We start from the raw sequence: 21,430 nt of genomic DNA, 5'->3' as shown, positions 1-21,430 counted from the left end.
TGTATGTTGGTGTATTTGTGTAAATAATACACTTAAATTTTGATCGTTTTATCTTATTAATTATTAATCTTTCTCAAAAAAAAAAAAAAGTAGTATAAAACTGTCATTATTCCATTGTTATTGTACATATAACTGTACATTAGCCTGTGCAGATACACCAATTAACATTTTGTGGCATTTGTCAAATAGTGTTAGTTAGCGTTTTAAAATAATGCAAGTTATTATTACGGCCATAAATATATTTTTTATTTTGACAATTGTTTACGACTAGTATAATATTTTAAATTATTTATGAAAATAACTTATTATGATGTATATGTAGATTATTCAACCAACATTAGTTGTACGAAATTGATTGTATAAAGACTGTAGGTAATGTTCATCTTCCAATTTTTATTACCATGTAATTGCTACAAAAATAATCTTAGTAACGTAAAATATATAAATTACTCATTTTAGTTATTAATAATTACAGAAATTATTCAGTGCCCCTGATTAAATTACAATACAAAAGTGTAATTTAGAATATTTTTATCTTACTTTTTAAATATTCAAATACGAGTAATTTTAGTCCTCTTATCTCGCCATCCTATTAGAGTTAAATATATTTAAAAAAAAGTGATTTTACTATTTAAGTATATTATTATTTATAACAACCCCGCCATTTACTGCAAAGACTTCAACATATAGTGGATTTTATTTAAATATCTAATAAGGTTGGTAATTCACAATTATATTCCGAATTTAAATCTTGAATTATATTAATTTTTTAAAAAATACACTAATAGTTTAATGATGAATGTCGTATATAATGTAATATTTAAATGTTTAATAAGTAGGAATTACTAACTCTTGTTTATCAAATTATATTTAACTATATTTATTTCAAGTACTAATTATTGTAAAAAATGATTTACAGTAATAATATACATATATATATATATATATATATTATATATTATTGCGTTAAAATTGACTCAACAATAAATATTTTGTAATATTAATGTACAAAATATGATTAAACAAAATCGGAATTAAAATGATTGTCCATGGTATACATTAATATTTTTACCAGAATTGCATAAATAATAATTATTGTAAACAGTGATTACCAATTTATTAATAATTTTTGATCATATAATAGACTTTTAGAGTAAAAGAGGAGCTTGTTTTTGGTGATAATATTACATGCAATTGACAAAGAGTATCAATTTATATTGAAAATAATATGACTGATTTCTGTTGCAGATTTATCCTTTAAATATAATATATATCAAATTCTTTTCAACTGTCCATTAATTGTTTCTTATGAAAATTGAGCATCTTTTAATTTAATTTTTTAATACGTTTTATTACGTAACTGGAATTTTAATTTGTTTAGGAGTGATAATAAAACAATTATCAGTTTTTTCATGAAGTTTGTTTTACTTAACTTTTATTTCATTAATTATTACTTTTTTACTAAAATTATTTTTATTATATTATGCTTTTTCTAGCTTTTTGTAAATAATTGGTTTGAATTATTTTTAATTTGGACTAATAGTGACACTAATGACTAAACAGTAATCTATATGGTAATAACTTGACAATATATTCAAATGATAATTTTTTTACAAAAAGTACAAAATAATAATTACTTTTATCACTCTTTAAATTATTTTTTTTTTAATTCATTATTATTAAGGAATAAGTTTTTTACCAACCATTTCTTGTTGATGTAATAACTTTATAAAACAAGCACTAGGTTCAATTTTTACTTACTTGAGTAGCTTGTATATATCATAATTAAACATTCATTTATCAAGTTATTTGTTATTATGTAAAAGTGATTATTATTATAAACAACCATTATATATTCATGGTTGGTTTATAATTTATAATTACTTTAATAGACTTGAGTTTTTTTTAATATTCTGTATGTGAAAACCACACACAATATCATGTATGTTATCTTTGTTTTAATTTTATTATAAAAAAGCAAAGTATTTGGAAAGCGATAATTATTGTTAAATATTTAATATCCAAAATCCAAATAGTACTGACATCTGCCTTTTTTATTTTGTACAAAAGCATAAACTTTATTTTTATCAATTTAAATTAAGAGGGCGCCAAACCACTTAATTATCTAAGTGTAAATTATTGAAATTTTTTGCCAAATCTTAATTTAGAGATTAAAGTAGACGTGTATAACTTTCACAGTCTTATTATAGGAAAAAAAAATCATTTTTTTTATCAAAACTGCTTTGTGTAGACAAGCATATGAGGACAATATTCCAATTAGGTTTATCAATTTTTTATAATACATAAAAGTAAACTATCTGTGTTGTAGCATTTTAATTTGTTTTTATAGTAACACAGGGAAGTCATAAAAAAACACTATGACATAGATAAAATTCTTTTCTATACTTTGTAACAATTTGGTAATACTGTCTTTGTATTTTTGTCATGTGCAAACCAATTTTTACGAATTAATGTTGAGTCGTTTAGCATCCTCTTAACTACTTAAAAACACTAATTTTTAAAAAAAAAATTTGATATTCTCAAATTTATTAATTAAGTAGCTAAAAATTAAAATTCAATGTAGCCTGATGATTTTATTATTTTCATATATTATAATAGAAATCAACTAACACCTAGGATGGTAACTATTACAGAAGTTTTTTTTCGTAAATTTTTTTTATAGAACAGTTATAATGACCTATAATTGTAACTTAAAATAATCCGCATACAAATTAAGTATTATGTAAACTTTTAATAGTTGATTTATAATAAAAAATTACCTAAGACAATTGATCTGAAGTATTATTTTGCTTTGGTCCTTATATGGAAGTCGGTATTGAGTCTTTTTATTGCTCCCATTTTGAAGCATCATTGTAACAACAAATGATCCGGAGATTATAAGTTTTCCAAAATGTTTTCACTGCTGCAAAAATCTATACAAATAAAAAAACAATTACTAACCCATTTTAACTAGTACAATATTTATATATTTTGGTACTTGTTGCGTAACTCTCGTTTAGATTACCATCTTTTTTGTTAAAATAAAAAAATTTAATTATTGAACAATTTCATATTTTTTCTTTTCTTTACCAATGAAATATTTTCCAGCAAGAGCAACTGGCAGGGCTTGAGCTTTCATAGGCCTAGATTGTGTGTATTTGATTTAATAATAGCTTTCATTCAGGCTTTGTCAAAATTAAAATGTACATAAGATGTAACCGAGTAAGGTAAATTGGTCTGTTAACTTGCAATCCAAGGGTTTTGTAATTAACCCAAGTTATAATCATTTATAACTTTTTCGATGTTTAATGATGATGTTTCAATGTATGTGGTATAGACTTTTTGTTTCAATTTTTATGGTCTATTAACAAACGATCTACATGGGGCATTGTCTATTTCCTTAAAAAAAAAAAAAAGAATATACTTTTGCTAAAGTTAAGGCAATCTGTGAAATATCTTTATACAAAAAATTGTTGATTTGTTATGATTAATTATCATATTGTGAACAAAAAAATGAAAAATCGACTTTTATAAAATTAACATTGTCTACTTTTCTCTTCGGTAAGGCTATTGGATTTCCGTTTTCGTTATAATCAATTTCTATATCTAATGTTTCGTCAACGAAACCAGATGTTGGATTTTCTTCCAAGTCCCTAGTCAAATTTGTAAATTTGAATTGAAAATACTAAAACAAATTATGAAAATGATCCAAGTATAAGAATAAACAGTATCAGTAATAGGATTCTGAAATGCCGGAGAAGTTTTTTTTTCTTTTTACACCTAGGTAAATATATTTTAGCGTATCTCCGAAAAATCAAAAAGAATTATTACCTCTTTTCCAAGCTTTCCGATGAATGCGAATTATTATCGGACTTATTATATGAAGGGTTATTGGCGCTGGGAAATAATCAAGTTGCAAATGTTATTCATCTTCTACTTTAAAGTATCTTAAAAACAAAACGTTTAATACAAGTATTTTAAGTGAGATGACTTACAATTGGAGAATTGAAGAGTATCAATCCTAAACGTTTTTATTACAAAATTCTATAAATTGAGGTAAATATTGATTATTATTTTAAAATAAACGAGGAATTCATTTTAATCAAGTCTATTTTTCCATTCCCTTTTTGTAGTATAGAAATAAAGGATTGAAAGGTGGACAATGTTTCGTAATTTAAATTCATTCAAATTGTATTATATCCATTTTACGCCAAAACATATTAATTCCTACGTTAGAAGTATAAAAAAAATCACAACGCATAGTAATGCATTACGTCGTACTTCCATTTTTTTCCAAAACGTTTTTAAAATTTTTTATTATAAATCTTCTACTTCCTGACTGCAGTACCAATTATTATATTACAAATGGATTGATGTAATTTTTGGTTCTGTGTACTTATTGTTCTTGCACTATTTACAGTTACGGGAGTTCCAATCATAGATATTATATAACTACAATAGAAAACGTGTGGTTCTAACTCTTGTACATCAGGATCTATGAAGCACAGACTTTATTATTCCAGCTACTGCTCAATGCTCATGGGCCATGGCTATGATAAAAGTTGCAGTTTACCCTGATTTAATATGTACAAGCAAGGTGGATTTTAAAATCCACCTTGGTGCATAGGTATGTCGGCAACTTATCTTATCAATTTTAACAACATAGCTGTTGTCGACTTAATTTTAGTCGTCAGCTGTCGCACAGGGGACAATGCATGGCTTAAATATTGATTCAGCCATGGGACAAAGTAACTCAGCGGGGCTGCAGCCATTTGGTATTTTACGTTTATAAAAAATCATAATTGCTTCGAGCTGTAGCTACTAGCTGATTATATTCTGCAATCTGCATAATATTATCCCTATCCTTGGATCATATACAATTGTATTATATATATAATCTAAGTGCCTATCTATCCGTAGTGATACCCACTAACTCTTATCTATGGTCAATGCTCAGGCCTCGGTGCATTTTTCTGGTTTAACTGGAGTAAACGATAAAAAGCTAATTTTTTTCAGTACTTTTTGTTAGTCTGCTGGTATAACGAAAACAGCTGTGATTAGATTACTAGCAATTAGCAAAAGTACTGGGACTAAACTTGAGTTATTAGTTATACGAATCATGCTGACAGACCTTGTTAGTCGTGCACTGATGGTCGATGTCTAATTTCACAATTTCTTTTTGATTAATTGGAAGCATTTATTATTTAACTATACTATTTTTCGCACACCCTGTTCCTATTTTGACGTTTTGCAGTGTACAATATCCGTAATTATTTATTTATAAAATGGCTGATTTAAAGTCTCTTGAACATCCAACATTAAAGGTAATAACAAAATAGTATTATTGCATGCGATAATAAAATTATATGATTCAAACGTTAATACAGAAAATAATATTATGGCTCCTAAAGCTAAATTTATATGTTGTTACGAGGTTTAGAATAATGATTGGGAACCTAAATGAACTAAAATAAATGCACACATTGTCAGAACCTATCTATATGAGTTTAATATGTGTGTCAATTTTTCAGGTTCCATACGAGGTTCTCAATAAGAAATTTCGTTCAACACAAAAAACGCTTGATAGAGAGGTTTCGCATTTTCAAAATGCTGTTCAAGAGTTTGAGCGTGACATATCATCAGACGTTACAATGGCTGATACTACACACATCACTTCTTTGTTAAGCGGAATGGTAGAAAAACTCAAAGTCCTGAAAAGAAAGGTTTATATTTGTGTTATACTCTTTCTCTCTCTCTCTCTTTGTATATCTGTGGCTTGGAGCAAAAAGGGCCAAAGTCACTTTTTGCAACTTTCGGAAAATGAGCTTTTAAGTTTTTATTTTCCATTAGACTCTATGTTAATTTTTTTATCAAACTCTTCATGAGTAATTCATTTTTTGGCCTCAGAGTGTGATTTTTTCACAGTATATAAAGAATGATTCAATTTTTGCAATTAGCGGACTAACTCGTTTATGCACAAAATTGACATTGGCCCTTCTTGCTCCAAGTCACAGATATATAAGCTTTAATAGTATTTACAAAGTATTTAATGATTCTTTGTCAGGCTGATGAAGGTATAAATGATGAATTACAAGCTGGTATGGTTTGTAAGAAACGCCTTGAACATTTGAAAGAACATAGTTCACCTTGCGAAGCTATAGTACAAAATTGGCGTCGTCGTCGCTTGGATCGTATGTTAGTAGAATACTTCTTACGATGTGGATACTATAATTCAGCAAAAAAATTAGCCAACTTTTCCGATCTAAACGATCTAACAAATATAGGTATGTATTAAAGTGTTATGTTAATCGGGTTAACTTAAGTTGTCAATTTTTTTTAGATTTGTTTATGGTATCGAGAGAAGTTGAGCTATCACTAGCTAATCATGAAACGGCAAAATGCTTAGCTTGGTGTCACGATAATCGCTCAAAATTACGCAAACTACATTCCACTATGGAATTTAATTTGCGCATTCAAGAGTTCATCGAATTGGTTCGTCAAGATAAACGCCTTGATGCTGTAAAGTTAGTATGGAACTCATTTTTTGTACAATTTATTATTTTTATATATATTAATAATGTAAACTAGACATGCCAGAAAGTATATATCAACATTTGAAGATACACGTATGGATGAAGTACAACAGTGTATGGTACTATTAGTCTTTCCTACTGATACAGGTATAGTATATAGTATATTTAAATTTAAACCTGTATTTTTTAAAATTATATTTAAGTTGTAAATAATATATTTTTAGAAATATCACCATATAAAGAAATGTTTGAAGAAACTCGTTGGAATCGTTTGATCGAACAATTTCGCCAAGAAAACTATAATCTGTATCAGTTGTCTTCTCAGTCAGTGTTCACGGTTGCTTTGCAAGCCGGACTATCTGCTCTCAAAACTCCATATCCTTTTTATGATATATTTATTTATTTTTTATTTCTTCAAGTTAGTTTTATAATAGAAAATAGTTTCTTAAAATACATTGATAAACATAGTATTTGTGTTGAAGACTTCTAGGTTATTTTACATTTATCTTAAAGCTGTCAATCTTTTTACGTTTTAAGAGTATACAAACTAATAACATTTTAATATTGAACAATTTTGTTAGTTTTCACTTATATTTTTTAAAACCGCCATATTTATAAGAAATACTTTTTTTTGGATCATTAATTTTGTTTTTTGTTTACATGTTTTATTTGAAATATGTTTTCAGTTACATTATTTAAAAATAATTAACTTAACAGTAGATTACTCAGTGTTATAGCGAACAAAAAGAAGCTCGAAATTCCAGTTGTCCCGTCTGTCAAGAATGGTTTAATACTTTGGCTAAACCTTTACCATTTGCGCATTGTAGTCAGTCTCGTTTGTTTTGTTCAATTTCGGGACTACCTTTAAACGAACACAATATACCTATGGTATTACCAAATGGATATGTTTACGGAGAGCAGGTAATTTGTATTATTATATGTACCTACGGTTATGCTTAAAAATTAATCGATTACATTAACATGTTATTTTTAGGCTTTGGTGGAGATGGCCAACCAAAATAATGGACAGATAATATGCCCGAAAACTAAAGATTTGTTTTGGCTAAAACAAGCAGAAAAAGTATATGTAATGTAATAGAAAAACATTAAATTATGACGATGGATGTGCCATATAAAACTGATTTTATTTATTATAATAACTTTAGTTATAAAATGGCCACATTATATAAAAGATTATTAAAAATTATATTATACATTTTTATTTTTTTTATTAAGTTGCATTAAATATAACAATTAATTTATATAACTATGCTTTTAGATATTTTTTAGTATGTAGTTTTCGACTGTTAATGTTTAGGGTTACAAATTAACTAAAACCCTTTCAATAATTTTACTGCCTACAATAAATATTCTACTACAATATATATGTATACAATTGAATTTCGAATATATAAATTTGATGTATAAAATGTATATAATTATGAATTAATTAAAAATATAAATGAGTTCTGTAGTAAATAAATAAAAATAGTAACTATTTGGAATAAAAATATAAACTATAGTTACAGTATTGTTTTTACCCATATAAATGTTTTTAATGAACGATTCGAGACAAATAAATTTGCTTTCATAAAAAACTGATTTGTTTTTATGTGGTACATTGCTGTGAAATTTCTGTGGGTTGTCTTCATCTACTATACTATCAATTTAAACTTAAAAGACATGCATAATCATAGTACGAGTGTAAAAAAGCTGGGTAACACTAATATAAGAACCAACCACACTTTTGGATTTCACAGTGATGAAATTACAGATTTTATCCATTATCAATATATTTAATTTATGTGGTGCCATTCATTACTTGAACACAGCAGAGAACTAAACATATTTTAATACATAACAAACAGTATTATACATATTTTAATGGCAATATTATTTTATCGAAATAATGGCTGAATTTCTATACTTCATTTTGATAAAACTATTATGATATATTAAAAAAAGGATCACAAAAGTCCTTACTTTTTTTATACAGGGTGATGATTCATTAAGGATAAGAGTGTAAAGACACTCATTTTTCTTAAAATAATTGCAGTTTTGCTTTTTAAAAATATTTTTATTTATGTTATTTTATAATATTATAAAATTACTTTACATTCACCTTTTTTAGTATTTTCCAGAGCTCTATTTACTTTTGAAACTTAAATCGTAATGTAAACATTTAATTAACCTATTAAATTAAGAATAAATAGCTGAACATTTTGACTAGTTAAGGGAGGAAGCTTTGGGGGGTATCTGGACAAATTACTCTATCGCACTCCACCTCTCGTCTTAAATTTTAAACTTTAGTAACTAACCAAAACTGGTTATTGACCAGACAAAATGTTCAGAAAATGATTTTTAATTAATTAAACACATTAAAATTTAAGTTTTATAAGTTGAAAGAGCTTTGAAAAATTGAATATTATTAATATGTTGAAGCTTTCATGGATTTAAATATTATGTGAATAATTTTCAGATGCATCCATTTCTTTAGTTTTTCGCTGACGTTCAGACTCATTGCGATGTCACTTTTTCGCTAACGTGACTATACTGTACACCTACTTACAGTATAGTCACTACAGCAGAACAGTGACTATTGTTCTGAAGATGGATTGTGCATTGAAGACATCTGAAAACTATCACCAAATATTTTAATATTGTCTAATATTATAAAATAACATTAATGTGTATCCAAAAAGAAAAACTACTAAATTGAAAATATTTTAAGAGGAAATGACTTGTTTTATCCTTTATGAATCATCTCGTTTTAAATATACGATACAGTTTAATTAACGAACGATATAATATATTCTAGTTAAATCTAGAGTAGAAGTGACGTACATACAAAACATACATTTTATACGATAATTTAGTTTTGAAAATTGTGTATAACCCGCAGTTCGTAGTATCATTGTATTGTATGATTTTGAATTCGGTAGCAACCGCGGCAAAACTAACGTGGACAGCAGATGGCGGCACGGTAGAACGGGTATAAACGCAGTCATCGATGCTCAACGATGACCGTCCGCCATTTTCCGGCGGCTGTTTGTGTTTGTCTCGCGCACACACAACAGTTTCGGCCGCCGTCTAGCCAACATAATCTGCCGCCACCGCCGCCGCTACCGCCATCCGTTACACGATTGACCACCATTCCAGTAATCATAATATCAGTATTAGTGTTAAAGTGTGTGCGTTTTTGTTTTAAACGCTCCGTGCCGCACTTGTCACCGTTGTTATTTTGATGTGCGAACCGGTAAACGCCGACGCCGTCCCGCAGCCGTGAAACATCGGTTTTGCCGTTTTTTTACCCGGCCGGTTGGTCCGATGCCGTGTACTTGTGCGCGCCATTCCGATATCTCAGTAGTGTGCGAACGCAGATTGAGTGGATTAAAATAAAATTACACGAGTCGCCCGTCCACAAACTCGTGGCCAACAACAGCGACGCCACGTTATTCGTTGTTGTCATCTCATCGTAACATCAAGGTAAGCCCGGTTTCGCTATAACGTGCATTTTTATTTGTACTATACAATTATTATTATACATATATATAGATATATATATATATATATATTATAAAAGGTATAATATCAGTAGTATTCCGCGTGCGCGTATGTCCGCGCAACACGCTTTCACGTGTGTTGGTACGACATAATCGTTTCGGCCGTGTACATATTATAGACGATAACGGATTGTTTAGATTTGAGCGTCGTTTTTTTTTGTTATTTCAAAACTACCGGTACATTAAAATGGTCGCTCGGATCTACCATGGAACGACGACGGTTAACGCATCTCTGGGATTTAAATTTATGAGGAACTACCGACAGTAGTAACGAAAACATCTTTTATGTATGTATGTATGTATTAATTATGCGATTGACGTCCTTGTTTACATTCGTTTATTATTAATCTTACTATAATGTTTCGTTGTGTCGGGTCAGTTTTGATATCATTGTCTGTACATTGAAAATCAAACTGCCGTTGTCAGGAAACGAGCTTTAGATGGCCTTTAAAAGTTCTAACAGACATTTGAATTTGAAAATGTTAGTTCGATCACCGGAAGGACAAAAACGCGATATGTTCATTATTTTTGACTCCGCCAATTTGAGATATGTGCTTGTACGGAGAACCGGTAGATACTACAAAGCCGTTTAACGACGATTTGTGAGTTTTTATTATTACACATTTTTTTAATTTGTGTGTGTGTACAAAATCGATAGGTTAAAAAAACGTGTACAGTCGATAGAATAATAATTGACGTGGGTCTCGGCAAGTCCCCTACTCTTAACGGGTCGTCACCGTCGTAGGTAAAAGGGTGGCCACCGTTCGAGTATAATTTCCGATACGATATCACTATCGGGGGTGTAGACATGCTATGTCCGTTCCGGTCAGCCTTAGTAATCTTTGTCCCCATTATTAATAAATAATAACCATGGTTAGGTGATGTTGGTTTTTTTTAACGTTCTATCGCGATTTCTTTTTTAAAACTAGGTATATAATATATTTATATTGTTCGTTGAGGTCCCGCCGGTTCCCGGAATAACGCGTGCCATTAAGAGAGAGGAGTGTATGCGTATGCATTTAAACACGCCGCCAGTGGTGTGTGTCAAACAAAACGCTGATCGAGTTCCTTGCGCCTTGCACATTTCACCCAATAACAATTATTAAATCGTTGCGTGTGTGTATTATTTTGACAACGTTTGCATTTTTTTTTTCACTATAACGCGAAGATGGTACACGCGGCTGATGAATAAAAAAAACATTATGCATATGTAATCATAAAATAGGCTTATTCGTCTGGCGAATGCATTCGCGATTGTCCTAAACGCCTCTTACCCGTCGTGTCGAGTGGTTGAGGCAGAGAGGGAAATAAATTTGCTTTTATCGAACTATTATCAAAACGATTACGTTGCGTTTCTAATCGTAAATAGGTTTCTTTGTCGGATTAGCATATAAATAAAATAAAACGATGTGTATTTTACTATTTAGTTATCATTTTCTGATGTCATAGCGGCACGTCGAATCTGGAGAAAACCGGTTGGTAAATTGCGTTTGTTTTGGTTTTTTTTATTTGAGAAATTCCAAAACGTTAAAAAATATTTTTGTTGACAAGTTGGATTAATGAGATGACTTATAAGATTACCTAAAGTGATAATATGTATAGTACACGGTTTAAACATTTTTCGAATGTCATGCAATAAAAATAACTGCAATAATAATATCGACAGATAGGAAGTGCGCGCGCGTTTTCTATTTTCTTTGTGTTTATTGGTTATCGGTACTATTACCTATATTATTATATTGTTTTATGTGTATACCTGTGTATGGGTTTTGATAATGATTGGTAAAAAGTGGTCGTTGTCAAGGCAAACTATAAAAACCACAATCGTTGTCCGTTGGGTAATTGAGGCACCATAAATGGAAGGGCGACGATGACAATGCGAAAAGAGCGCGTTTTAACTGGTCTGCACGACCGTGGGCCTCCGTGCAACGCCGGCCGGCTGTCCGCCATCGTTTCTGTCCGGTGGGCGGGAGGGGAACGACTTTGCTGGACACGTATAACCGTCATCCGTCCGGCGGCGGTGGCGGCCCACGTCTCTCGACTTCGTACCCAGGAACATGCACTGCGCCCCCGTTCTCTCCTATCTATCCGCGCGTTCCCCCTAACCGCGTGACTGTCTAGTGTTTTTCACTTTCGTGATCGGCGGCGGCGCTACGCGATTGAAGGAGAGAAACCTGTACTCGCGTCGCGTTCACACCGGGGAAGTCGCTGCCGTTGCACCGCCAAATGGAATTTTCGCCTCCGGCCCGTATAATATGTATTATTACTTAATAATGTTTTTCATGATAATTTTAATCGAATTGCACGATAGTTTTCACTATTATATTAATAATTAGTAGTGTATTAATATTATGTGCGACCGAGGATTCGCTTATCTCTATTATAATTATTTAGTGTATACATTACAAAATGTTGAAGGTCTTATGTATTGATAGTGTCATATGGTATTTAAAGGTGTTTTCTAGTTAACAACTCGGCAAAACGTCAATTGGTACTTGTCTTTTGGTCTCTGTCGGAATGTCCTATTGGCACATTAGCGCGCGAAATAAATTGGCAATTTATAGTTAAACAATTGTATTTAAATTCCATTTAAGTTATTCTGTCTGGTTTACTCTATAGGAGAAATCTGCTTACGGTTTTATGTCTCTGCAAGCTTGTATTTTTTGGACGGTTCGTTTTTAAGTTTATTAACTTGTTTAAGCTACGAGGTTTGTAATTCGATTTGTACATTTACTTTATGACGTGTGTGCCGACTAGTGCGGTATGCGAAGACGTAGTTTATCTACAGTAGATGTACAGGAGATCCATTTGACGTAAGACGCTCATTTTCTCAGGTGGAGTGTGGTCGAGTAATACGCACTGATAGAAATAGTACTTCACTTCGTCCTACTTCCCTGCCTAAATTTTAAACTGTTGACTTAAAATAACTATTCAAAACTGGTTATCAACTAGTCAAAATGTTGAGCACGTTATTCTTCTTTTCAAAAATTAATAATATATATGCTCATTAGAGTTTAAAAAGTAATTTTATCATATGGTACAATGACATAGGTAAAAATGTTTAAAAAAAAAAAAGATTACTAAGTTTTATTATTTTCTGAGAAAATTAATAGATCACGCGTATACACAATGATTTCATACTTTCACGTTAATATTTTGTATATAAATACTATTGACCCGCTTGGAACAAACGAGGCCATTTTTCGTTTTTGTCCAAAACTAATGCCTTCGGGTTCGGTGTATTGGTTGTTGCGTTGTGCTCAGAAGATTAAGCAGCAAGTCTGATAGTTTTAAACTGCGGCTCATTTTGATGTAACCATTTTTTAAGTTAACTATTATTTTTATTTCGTTAATTCGTAATTCGTGTTATACGTGAATAACGGTATATTCCCTCTGTCAGCCAGTCATTCCATTAATTGTGTTATTTTTATCAATTTGGCGTAAAAAATAATGTTTGGAATGGTTTCTGCTATTCAAATGTCAACGTTTTAAACGTTTTACCTGGACACCGATGCCTCTAATTATTCTATTATGTATTTGTGTTTTCGACGATTTTTCGCCTGAATAACGGTTAAGGTTCATACGACACAAAATGAATAATGCCTCCCAACTTCATTCTCAGACACCCAACATTTATTTTTTACCCCAATATTCGACAATACCTACACGGTGTCTCCTGTCCGCCGCCTCCCTCCTTTACGCATGCACGCCAAACAACATCTGTCGATTTAACGGTGTATTTCCGTATTAGGCAACGTATTGTTACCAGGGAAGTATTAAGCGATCTGTAGGCGATTTACATATAAACAAACACGATGATAATTTATTTTATGTGCTCTGTGGAAATCGTTCACGAATCCCCACGGAGTTAACGAACAAAAATGAGCAAAATAATAATTATTAAAACTAGATTCAAAAATAGTTAACGTTATTGTGATAACGTTGTTATATATTATAATAAATATTGTTTTAATACTATTAATATGGCCATTGTGTTCGGATCGCTTAAATCGTTGCAATTACTCGTACCAGTTCTTTACGTAAAACAACACGGTTTGAAATTAATACGTCTAGAAAAAGAAGACGTTCTTATACCCGTCGAGTTTGTCTATTAGATAACTGTTCTTATTTTTAATTTATTGTGCGCTGACAAAGCGTATTCACGACATCGATTTCTTCTTGAACTGTGTGTTTGTGGGGGGGGGGGGCATACGCTATTAAATATTTCATTGCCCAGAGCGTCGTTTGTAATACGAACCTGTTTAGTATTATTACAACGTGAGCTCACACAAATAAGTATATACACATGCATGCTCGATCGCGCGCGCTTGTATACGTGTATGCATACATACGTCGTCTACACACACACGGATACGATTAAATGCGGATGGACGAGGAGACCAACGCCGTCAGTCGGCCATAACGACGTCGATCGGCGGTCACCTCGTTGCTGCTCGACGACTATCGGTGGGTCGTTTCTGTAACCGGCGTCGGCAACGACATCATTGTGCGTGGAGAGCACGCACGGTATAACAAATCGGTAATTTAACGAAACAACAGCGTTTGGCGTTGCATGCATACATGCGTGCGTGCGTGAGTGCGTAGAATTGTAGTAGTGGTAATAGTACTTCTATGTAGAGGTGGTGAAAGGTGGGCGGTGAGTGGTAGTGGTGGTCTAACCGTCTCCGCGGTGGCTCGACAATGCCGTCTGGGTTTATATAATATTGTATTTGATATAGCGGAAAACGGCACGGTGGAGCAGCTGCTGTCGGCCGGCCAGCCGCCGGTGCTCCGCCACCATAACACTGTTTCGCGCCGGGCTCGGTGTGTGCCAGCTGCTGCTGTTGCCATCAGATTTTCGTTTTGTTTGTGCGTTCTTTTTGCTAACCTAAATGAGACGTGTGCATCGTTGCCCTTCACTGTGCTGTTATTCTATTATCGTGTTATCGGACGCGGATCTAGGCATTGTTTTACATAGGGTCGTTGGATCATTAACTGCTGCAATTTGTTTGGTTTGCACCCAAAGGAACTGAAGATTTAAGTATAGAATAAAAATACTACAATTGATAGAGTAAACTATCATTAAATTCTAGGTACAGGCTGTGCCGCATTAAGACATACGGCTTAAAATTCGTGATATCCTACCATTTATCTTTATTGTGCAAACAACAAATATTACTAATTACATTTTTTTCAAATTATTTTAATCGATTGACAAACTAAATATTAATGAAAAATCTAACGAAGCTACACAAGAACTTTATTAGTGTTCCGCAATATATCTTCTAGTTTTATTCATCAAGCAAATTTTTTATATTATAATATAAAAATAAGTGTTTTCCTATAAGTTTGTGTCATGTTCTATTTCGTCGTATGGACTAATTTCTTTAGCAAATTAGACAAATTATCCGGGGTTTTAATTGTTTTTCCCAATAAATATTTAGTCATGTAATATATTGTACTCCTGTATCGTTCTCATTACCATGCACAAGTACTTTTTTCGGATTTTAATTGGCAAAAAGTCCCATAATATAAGTAGTTTTCTTATCACAGTCATTACTTACAAGTGCAACACGCCGTCATCGCATCTACATGAATTTTAAACAAAATCTATTTTCGGAATTCACGTATGTAATTAAGTAGTGATAACAGCTGATAGGGAACCGCTCGGTAAAGAAATACATTACTATGAGTTATGACATTGTAATTTTTCTTTGAAATTGAATTAAACGGAAATTCGAGTACAACTATCGGTAATGTATTAGGTTCGGTAATGGTCGATCTAAATCATAATATTTTAGTTTTGTCTTTTTGTATAAGTTTTTGCTAATACAAGTTTTCTACTCGTATAATTGTTAAACCCATAAAGGTATGACTTTTGAAGCGTATCAATAAACTGAACTCAGTGAGTGTGTTAAATATAGTCCGGTTATTGTTTTTAAACGGTACTTCTTATATCGTTGACACCAGTGGCGTAGCTAGGAATTTTCGCTGGGGAGGAAATATGATATAATTGTCCATACTAATGATCTATAATTATGTATATTATTATTAAATAGGCACACACAAATTTGTTTTATATTTATTAATCTTAGAGAAATTAACAACTTAAACAAAAATCTGTTTTAGTAAACATCATAAAACAATCTTTTATAGTTTTAGTTTTGATAATGATAATTAATAAATGATAAAAGTATTACAGTGTGGCCGTTTATGAAAATATGGAATAACGATTTCATAATAAATATCATATTACCAGCTTATTAAAATTTTATTTTTTGTTATGTATAACAAAATATTGATTTTTTATGAAGAGGTGGGGGGGGGGAGCAAGCGATTTCTTTGCCCTTTCCTGTCTACTGCACTGGTCGAAACCTCACTGAGAATTAAGTTTTTCGTTATATCATAATTTCTTCCATTTTGCTTGGGTACTAGATAATTTTATTAATAATTTTAAAAATGCATTGCTTTGAAATATTACTTCTAACCGATCAGAAGGAATCCGCCAATAAAACTGGATTAAAATACTATTTCCATGTTACTGGGTCGTAATAAAGCGGAGTAATTATCTCTGCTACGTTCTACCTTAATGTATTATTTATAACCTAATGAGTTAGGTTAGGTTACCTGCTGGCCGTCGTGTAAAGTACGTATGCATTAAAAGAATACCGTCTATTATTATATACCGCAGTAGACATTCGTGTTGTTTGATTGGATGCATTCATTAAGTGATAATAACAGCGTTTTCTAAATGCAATGTAGTATTATGTTATGCTTTATGCTTTTTCTTTGGCCGTCGTTAAATGACGGGCGATGGCTTTAATTTAAATAACGCACTAAAAATTATTAAAAAAAGCTTATTAAAAAATCGGGTCTCACGTTTTTATGGTACCCAACATAAATTGTTTGTTGTACGGAAAAAATACACAAAAAGTTTAAAAAGAAAAAAAGAAAAAAAACATTTGTCATATTAAACGCACGGTTAGACGGAATCTTTGTTTATAATCACGGGAGACGTCCGACGAGCAGAGTGTAATTTTTAGTGCGTTTAATATTTATCGTTTGTTTTTTTCTTTTTTTTTTATAAAGAAAACTTTTTGTGTATTTTCAGGAATATTCGGTGAAAACATAATGTTGACGCTGTCGGTAAGGAACAGGAGTAAATCTAAACGGGCGCCGACGCCCAAAATTGACGAACAATTGGAACGTATCGGACTCATGAGACACGTGGTGCCCAGGGACGGCAACAGCCTATTCCGGTGTATCTCGCAGTGCGTGTTCCTTACGCAAAGCTGTCATATGGTGGTCAGGCAACATCTGTTAGAATTTTCCAGGCTCCAGGCCATAGAGTTTGGCAAGATGACCCAACTGCCGGCCGCCATGTACGCCAAGAAAATCACCGACACGAAACTGGACGGTGAGCTGTTGGACATGCGTGTTGCTGCTAAAGTCTATCGCATAAACATTACGTTCTATGTGGACGCTCATCCGTTCATACCGCTGGTCGTCGATATCCCCGACGCTGTCAAAACGTTGAACATATGCTTGAACTACGAAGGCACGTACGACTTGGTATTAGTCAAAGAGTCGGTGGAGAACATATCATTCTGCCAGGCGGTCGTCTACGAAATGCTCTACAAAAACGTGTTCATGTTGGCCGGAGTTGATTTCGCGGTCAAGGAAATGTTGTTCGAACGCAACTTGCCGTCGTCCCGGTCCAACGACCGGCTCAGTTTGGAGAAACGAGCTACTTGCACGGACATGAAGGAGTTGTTGGAAATCGGTATCACGCCGTTCCCGTTCAAAGTGGCCAAGGCGCTAACGCCCAAACTGTACCGAAACACTGAGTACGACATATGGCTGAATAGCAAAAAAGAAAAGTTCTACGGTCGATGGAACAACTGGGAGTTCAAGGAGGGCAGTAAGTGTTTGGTGAGTATCGATGACCACGAGTACGACTGTTACATTCAACGAATCCGTGAAAAAAATGAACCCGTCGAGGTGTACGTTAAAGATCTGGCACGGAAAATCGATGTGGAATTCGATCAGTTGCGGCTGATGCCCGTCGAACAGGACGTCCGCGACCTGACGGCCGATGGTGGAAGCCCTCCCGTCCAGGTGGGTCAAGTGTCATCGTCCACACCGGACGAACCCGGCAAGGCGACCGGCCATAGTGACGAAAAACAGGAGTTGTCGCACCGCGTCGACGTTTCGGCCGAATATCACCGTAGGGACACTCCGCGCCCTCGCCGCCAGCAAACAACACCCGAAATGTGCACAATGCCGACACAACTTTCCGGACACGCTGTACATCCGCCGCCCAATTATTATGTTAGACATTATCCTCCGCCGCCGCTACCGCAAATGCCTGCTTTGCCCTTGACTACACTGAATTCTTCCTGCGGCAATATGGTACAACATCCTTGGTACATGCCCACTCCTCCGCCGGCACTGCCGCCGTTCAAAGAAAGATTCGTGCTGGTCGAGCAGCCGCCGCTGGCGGGTAACATAAACCGCCATATAGTGTCGCCGCCCAACTTCCAGTTTGTTAATTTCGTGGAAGGGTTGCCGCCACCACCACCACCGCCACATTTTCAACAATTGTCGCCGTCTTGGTATTGTGTTACCGAACACCAAACGGCCGGCACCACGTGCAAGTGTGAGCAATGTGACAATAGCAATGAAAGCGTTACCGCCTCGACCATGGATTTCAATCGTGCGTATCATCATCAACCTTGGCCGCAGGAGTACGACGCTTCTACCAGTGATCATCCAGCGTCGCATCTTAACAGCAAAGACTGATACGGTGTAACCTCAAGACTGACCGATTATGTTTTTTTTAATTAAATTGTTAGGACAGTAATTAACCAACAATTGTTTTTTTTTATTATATGATATATCAAGATGATTTTTTTTATTTATGTTACTACTATTCAGTATTACTCGCTAGGTATAAAAGGACAATTTTTTAAATTTTGTTTTCCAGTTTTAATATATTATAATATTGTTATTTATTATTTCCATATTGCGTGAGACACTCAATGAGCTCAACCAAATAAGTGAACTACGTTTTTATTGTTTTTTTATTTTTATCTATTCCTCAGTAAAGTATCGTGCAGGATGTTTATTAAGCATATTTATATATTATTATGTTATTTTCTATTTATTATAGATTTGTTAAAGACTAAAACGCTAGAGACTGATTAAACGTTAAATGTTATGCAAGTTAAACGGTGAGACAAAAACATTGTGTTATATTATATTGTTTTTACTGTAATCTAAATGGTCTAAAGTATTTTCATTAAATGTTATTTATCAGGAATTTTGTTGTGTTATTTTTTTAAAGAAATGCCAACTGTATTGTTTGAAAGACTGCTTGATTAGTACGTATTAGTATTCGAATTATTTTCAGCTAATACAAATATGGTTTAACCTTTAAACGCCAACCTGAAATACTCGTGTTTATAATAAATAATTAACTATTACAAACAATAAGATGTACCGATGGTGTTGTATTAATGTGAGTGGTCGTTAATTTGTTTTCAGACAACTTTAACTGTTTTTTTTTCTTTGAAATTCGGCATTAAAAATGACATAAAATAATGTCACGTGATGTTATACATCACTTATTGGATAATTAGTTGTTTTATGGGTTTAAGAAATACATAAAAAAACCCTAGTTAAGTGAGTATTTAAAAACTTTTCTGGAAGAGCATTTTAAAGATTGCAAACTTATTTGTTAATGTTAAAAATTTTTTTTTAATAGCTATAACCATTTCCACTATCGTATTTTAGTGTCCTCGACATGCGTATACCTCTCAAACTTTTACCCAACTACGCTATCGAGTCTATTTTGTATTGGTGTTGGGCCTTTTCAAACGTAGACCCGACAGTCAATCCGTCCGCTCCTTGGTCCACTTGCAACAATTTGACTGATCACAGTACATTGCTATTAGAAAAAAAAAACATTTTTAGCGTTGACCAGACCATTAAAAGTATTGGGATCAAGAGCGGCACTCGACCAAGTCCTTCAAAAATGTCTGTCCACACATAAGACATACCTAGTATGATGATTCTGACTATCGATATAATGATATACGGGGCCGACAAAAATTGTTGGCCGTCCTTGCTATTTACATTAAACGTATTGCAACTACTACTACCGAGTACTGCAATTAGCAGACTGCAAAAGCATAGTTCTCGCTTTGAAATCAGTATTTTATTTAATCAAAGTGGACGTTTGCCGAGAACTATAGTTATTATAATTCATTAGTGCACTTTTGTCTTCGTCTTGTAGAAATTTTGTGTTGGGTTTAAATAGAAAAAAATGATTATACCACTACCACCAGCCGGAACCGATTTGTGTTCCATTGTGAAATCAAAAGTAATCAAGCCGTTACAATATATATGTATAATCACATAAACGTCTCGTCGTGTTCGACACAAGCACCAAGTTTTCAACTGTAGTATTTTTATATTTTCTGTCCAAGTAGGGTTTACACGAAATGCAATAATTATAAAAAAAATTTAGAATTATTATAAGAAATTGTGACATGTTTTATAATAAGTCGGTAATTAACCGCTAACGTTTAACCGTCGGCTTATCACAATGGCGGCCGTCAATAATAATATGATAGGTGATGTACATATCATTGAGTATGTATTGTATACACTGCATAATATATTGTTATACTCGATGATATTAGTATACATTTACTTTATGAACTACTCCCAGTGGTGGTGATCCAGAGGTTTGATAATGAGCAGTGGAAATAAGGTCTCGGTGCGCTTGTTGACCCTAAACCGGAGAGAAAGAAATAGTGAATGTTATATTTATAAATTATAAATGTGCTCAGCAAACCGGTTGTGCGTGCCGGTATGAATATTGAATGCGTCGGACACGGTTCTGCCGTACCGGTGGTGAGGATGTGCTCGCGGTGGGAGAGGGCGGCCTGTGGTATGCTGTTGTGCTATTTTTATTAATATTATTTAACGTTAAAAAGTGCGTGCAAACCGTCTGGTGTTGGAAAATTTTTATTTTTTATTTTATTATTATTTCACGTTATCTTCACGGTCGTCGGCGAAAGCGAAGATAAACCACTTATTTTTAACGAATCATACTCCTGTTTTTTTATTCCACACGAATAAATGGTACATTAATTATATTATTATTGAGAACTACGAAACTTGGTAATAATATTTCTCTGTAGCTCCATTTCAGTGGCAATAAATAACAATAGCTTATTTATTGATAATCAACAAGAACTAGATGTCACGTGCCTATTTCTATTTACTAACGTTTGGACACGTATAAATAAATTCGGTTGGCGTAGT

At 33.0% G+C, this 21,430-nt stretch overlaps 3 protein-coding genes across 6 annotated transcripts in view; all 3 read left to right on the top strand.

Annotated features, from left to right (window-relative positions):
• The first annotated feature begins 4,937 nt into the window (after positions 1-4,937).
• LOC126839191 (E3 ubiquitin-protein transferase MAEA) lies at positions 4,938-7,845 on the top strand. The gene is made up of 8 exons (XM_050574317.1): positions 4,938-5,324; positions 5,532-5,723; positions 6,065-6,284; positions 6,341-6,524; positions 6,589-6,680; positions 6,758-6,908; positions 7,259-7,454; positions 7,528-7,845. The coding sequence occupies exons 1-8, from the start codon at positions 5,286-5,288 to the stop codon at positions 7,627-7,629; spliced, it is 1,176 nt and encodes a 391-aa protein (XP_050430274.1). The 5' UTR covers positions 4,938-5,285; the 3' UTR covers positions 7,630-7,845.
• A 1,748-nt stretch (positions 7,846-9,593) lies between these two features.
• The window catches only part of LOC126839189 (C-terminal-binding protein), a 39,511-nt gene continuing 27,674 nt past the window's right edge, over positions 9,594-21,430 (top strand). For both annotated transcript variants that reach the window (XM_050574314.1, XM_050574312.1), the window contains exon 1: positions 9,594-10,019. The gene's annotated coding sequence lies outside the window, so the exon portion shown is untranslated. The remainder of the gene's footprint in view (positions 10,020-21,430) is intronic.
• LOC126839186 (putative bifunctional UDP-N-acetylglucosamine transferase and deubiquitinase ALG13) lies at positions 10,127-19,418 on the top strand. 3 transcript variants are annotated; one of them, XM_050574307.1, is made up of 2 exons: positions 10,127-10,383; positions 17,208-19,418. In XM_050574307.1, exon 2 carries the CDS (start codon positions 17,228-17,230, stop codon positions 18,896-18,898), a length of 1,671 nt encoding a protein of 556 aa, XP_050430264.1. In that variant the 5' UTR covers positions 10,127-10,383; positions 17,208-17,227; the 3' UTR covers positions 18,899-19,418. The 3 variants fall into 3 exon arrangements, with proteins under 3 accessions (XP_050430264.1, XP_050430263.1, XP_050430265.1); XM_050574306.1 differs by lacking the exon at positions 10,127-10,383 and adding an exon at positions 13,204-14,636; XM_050574308.1 differs by lacking the exon at positions 10,127-10,383 and adding an exon at positions 14,678-15,189.

Source organism: Adelges cooleyi, unplaced genomic scaffold, assembly GCF_023614345.1.
Source record: "Adelges cooleyi isolate 19-005CV unplaced genomic scaffold, UGA_ACOO_1.1 ACOO_flye_CR_arks_rails_tigmint_CR_PRNA_30, whole genome shotgun sequence".
NCBI lineage: Eukaryota > Metazoa > Arthropoda > Insecta > Hemiptera > Adelgidae > Adelges > Adelges cooleyi.
This window is presented reverse-complemented; position numbering and strand designations above follow the sequence as displayed.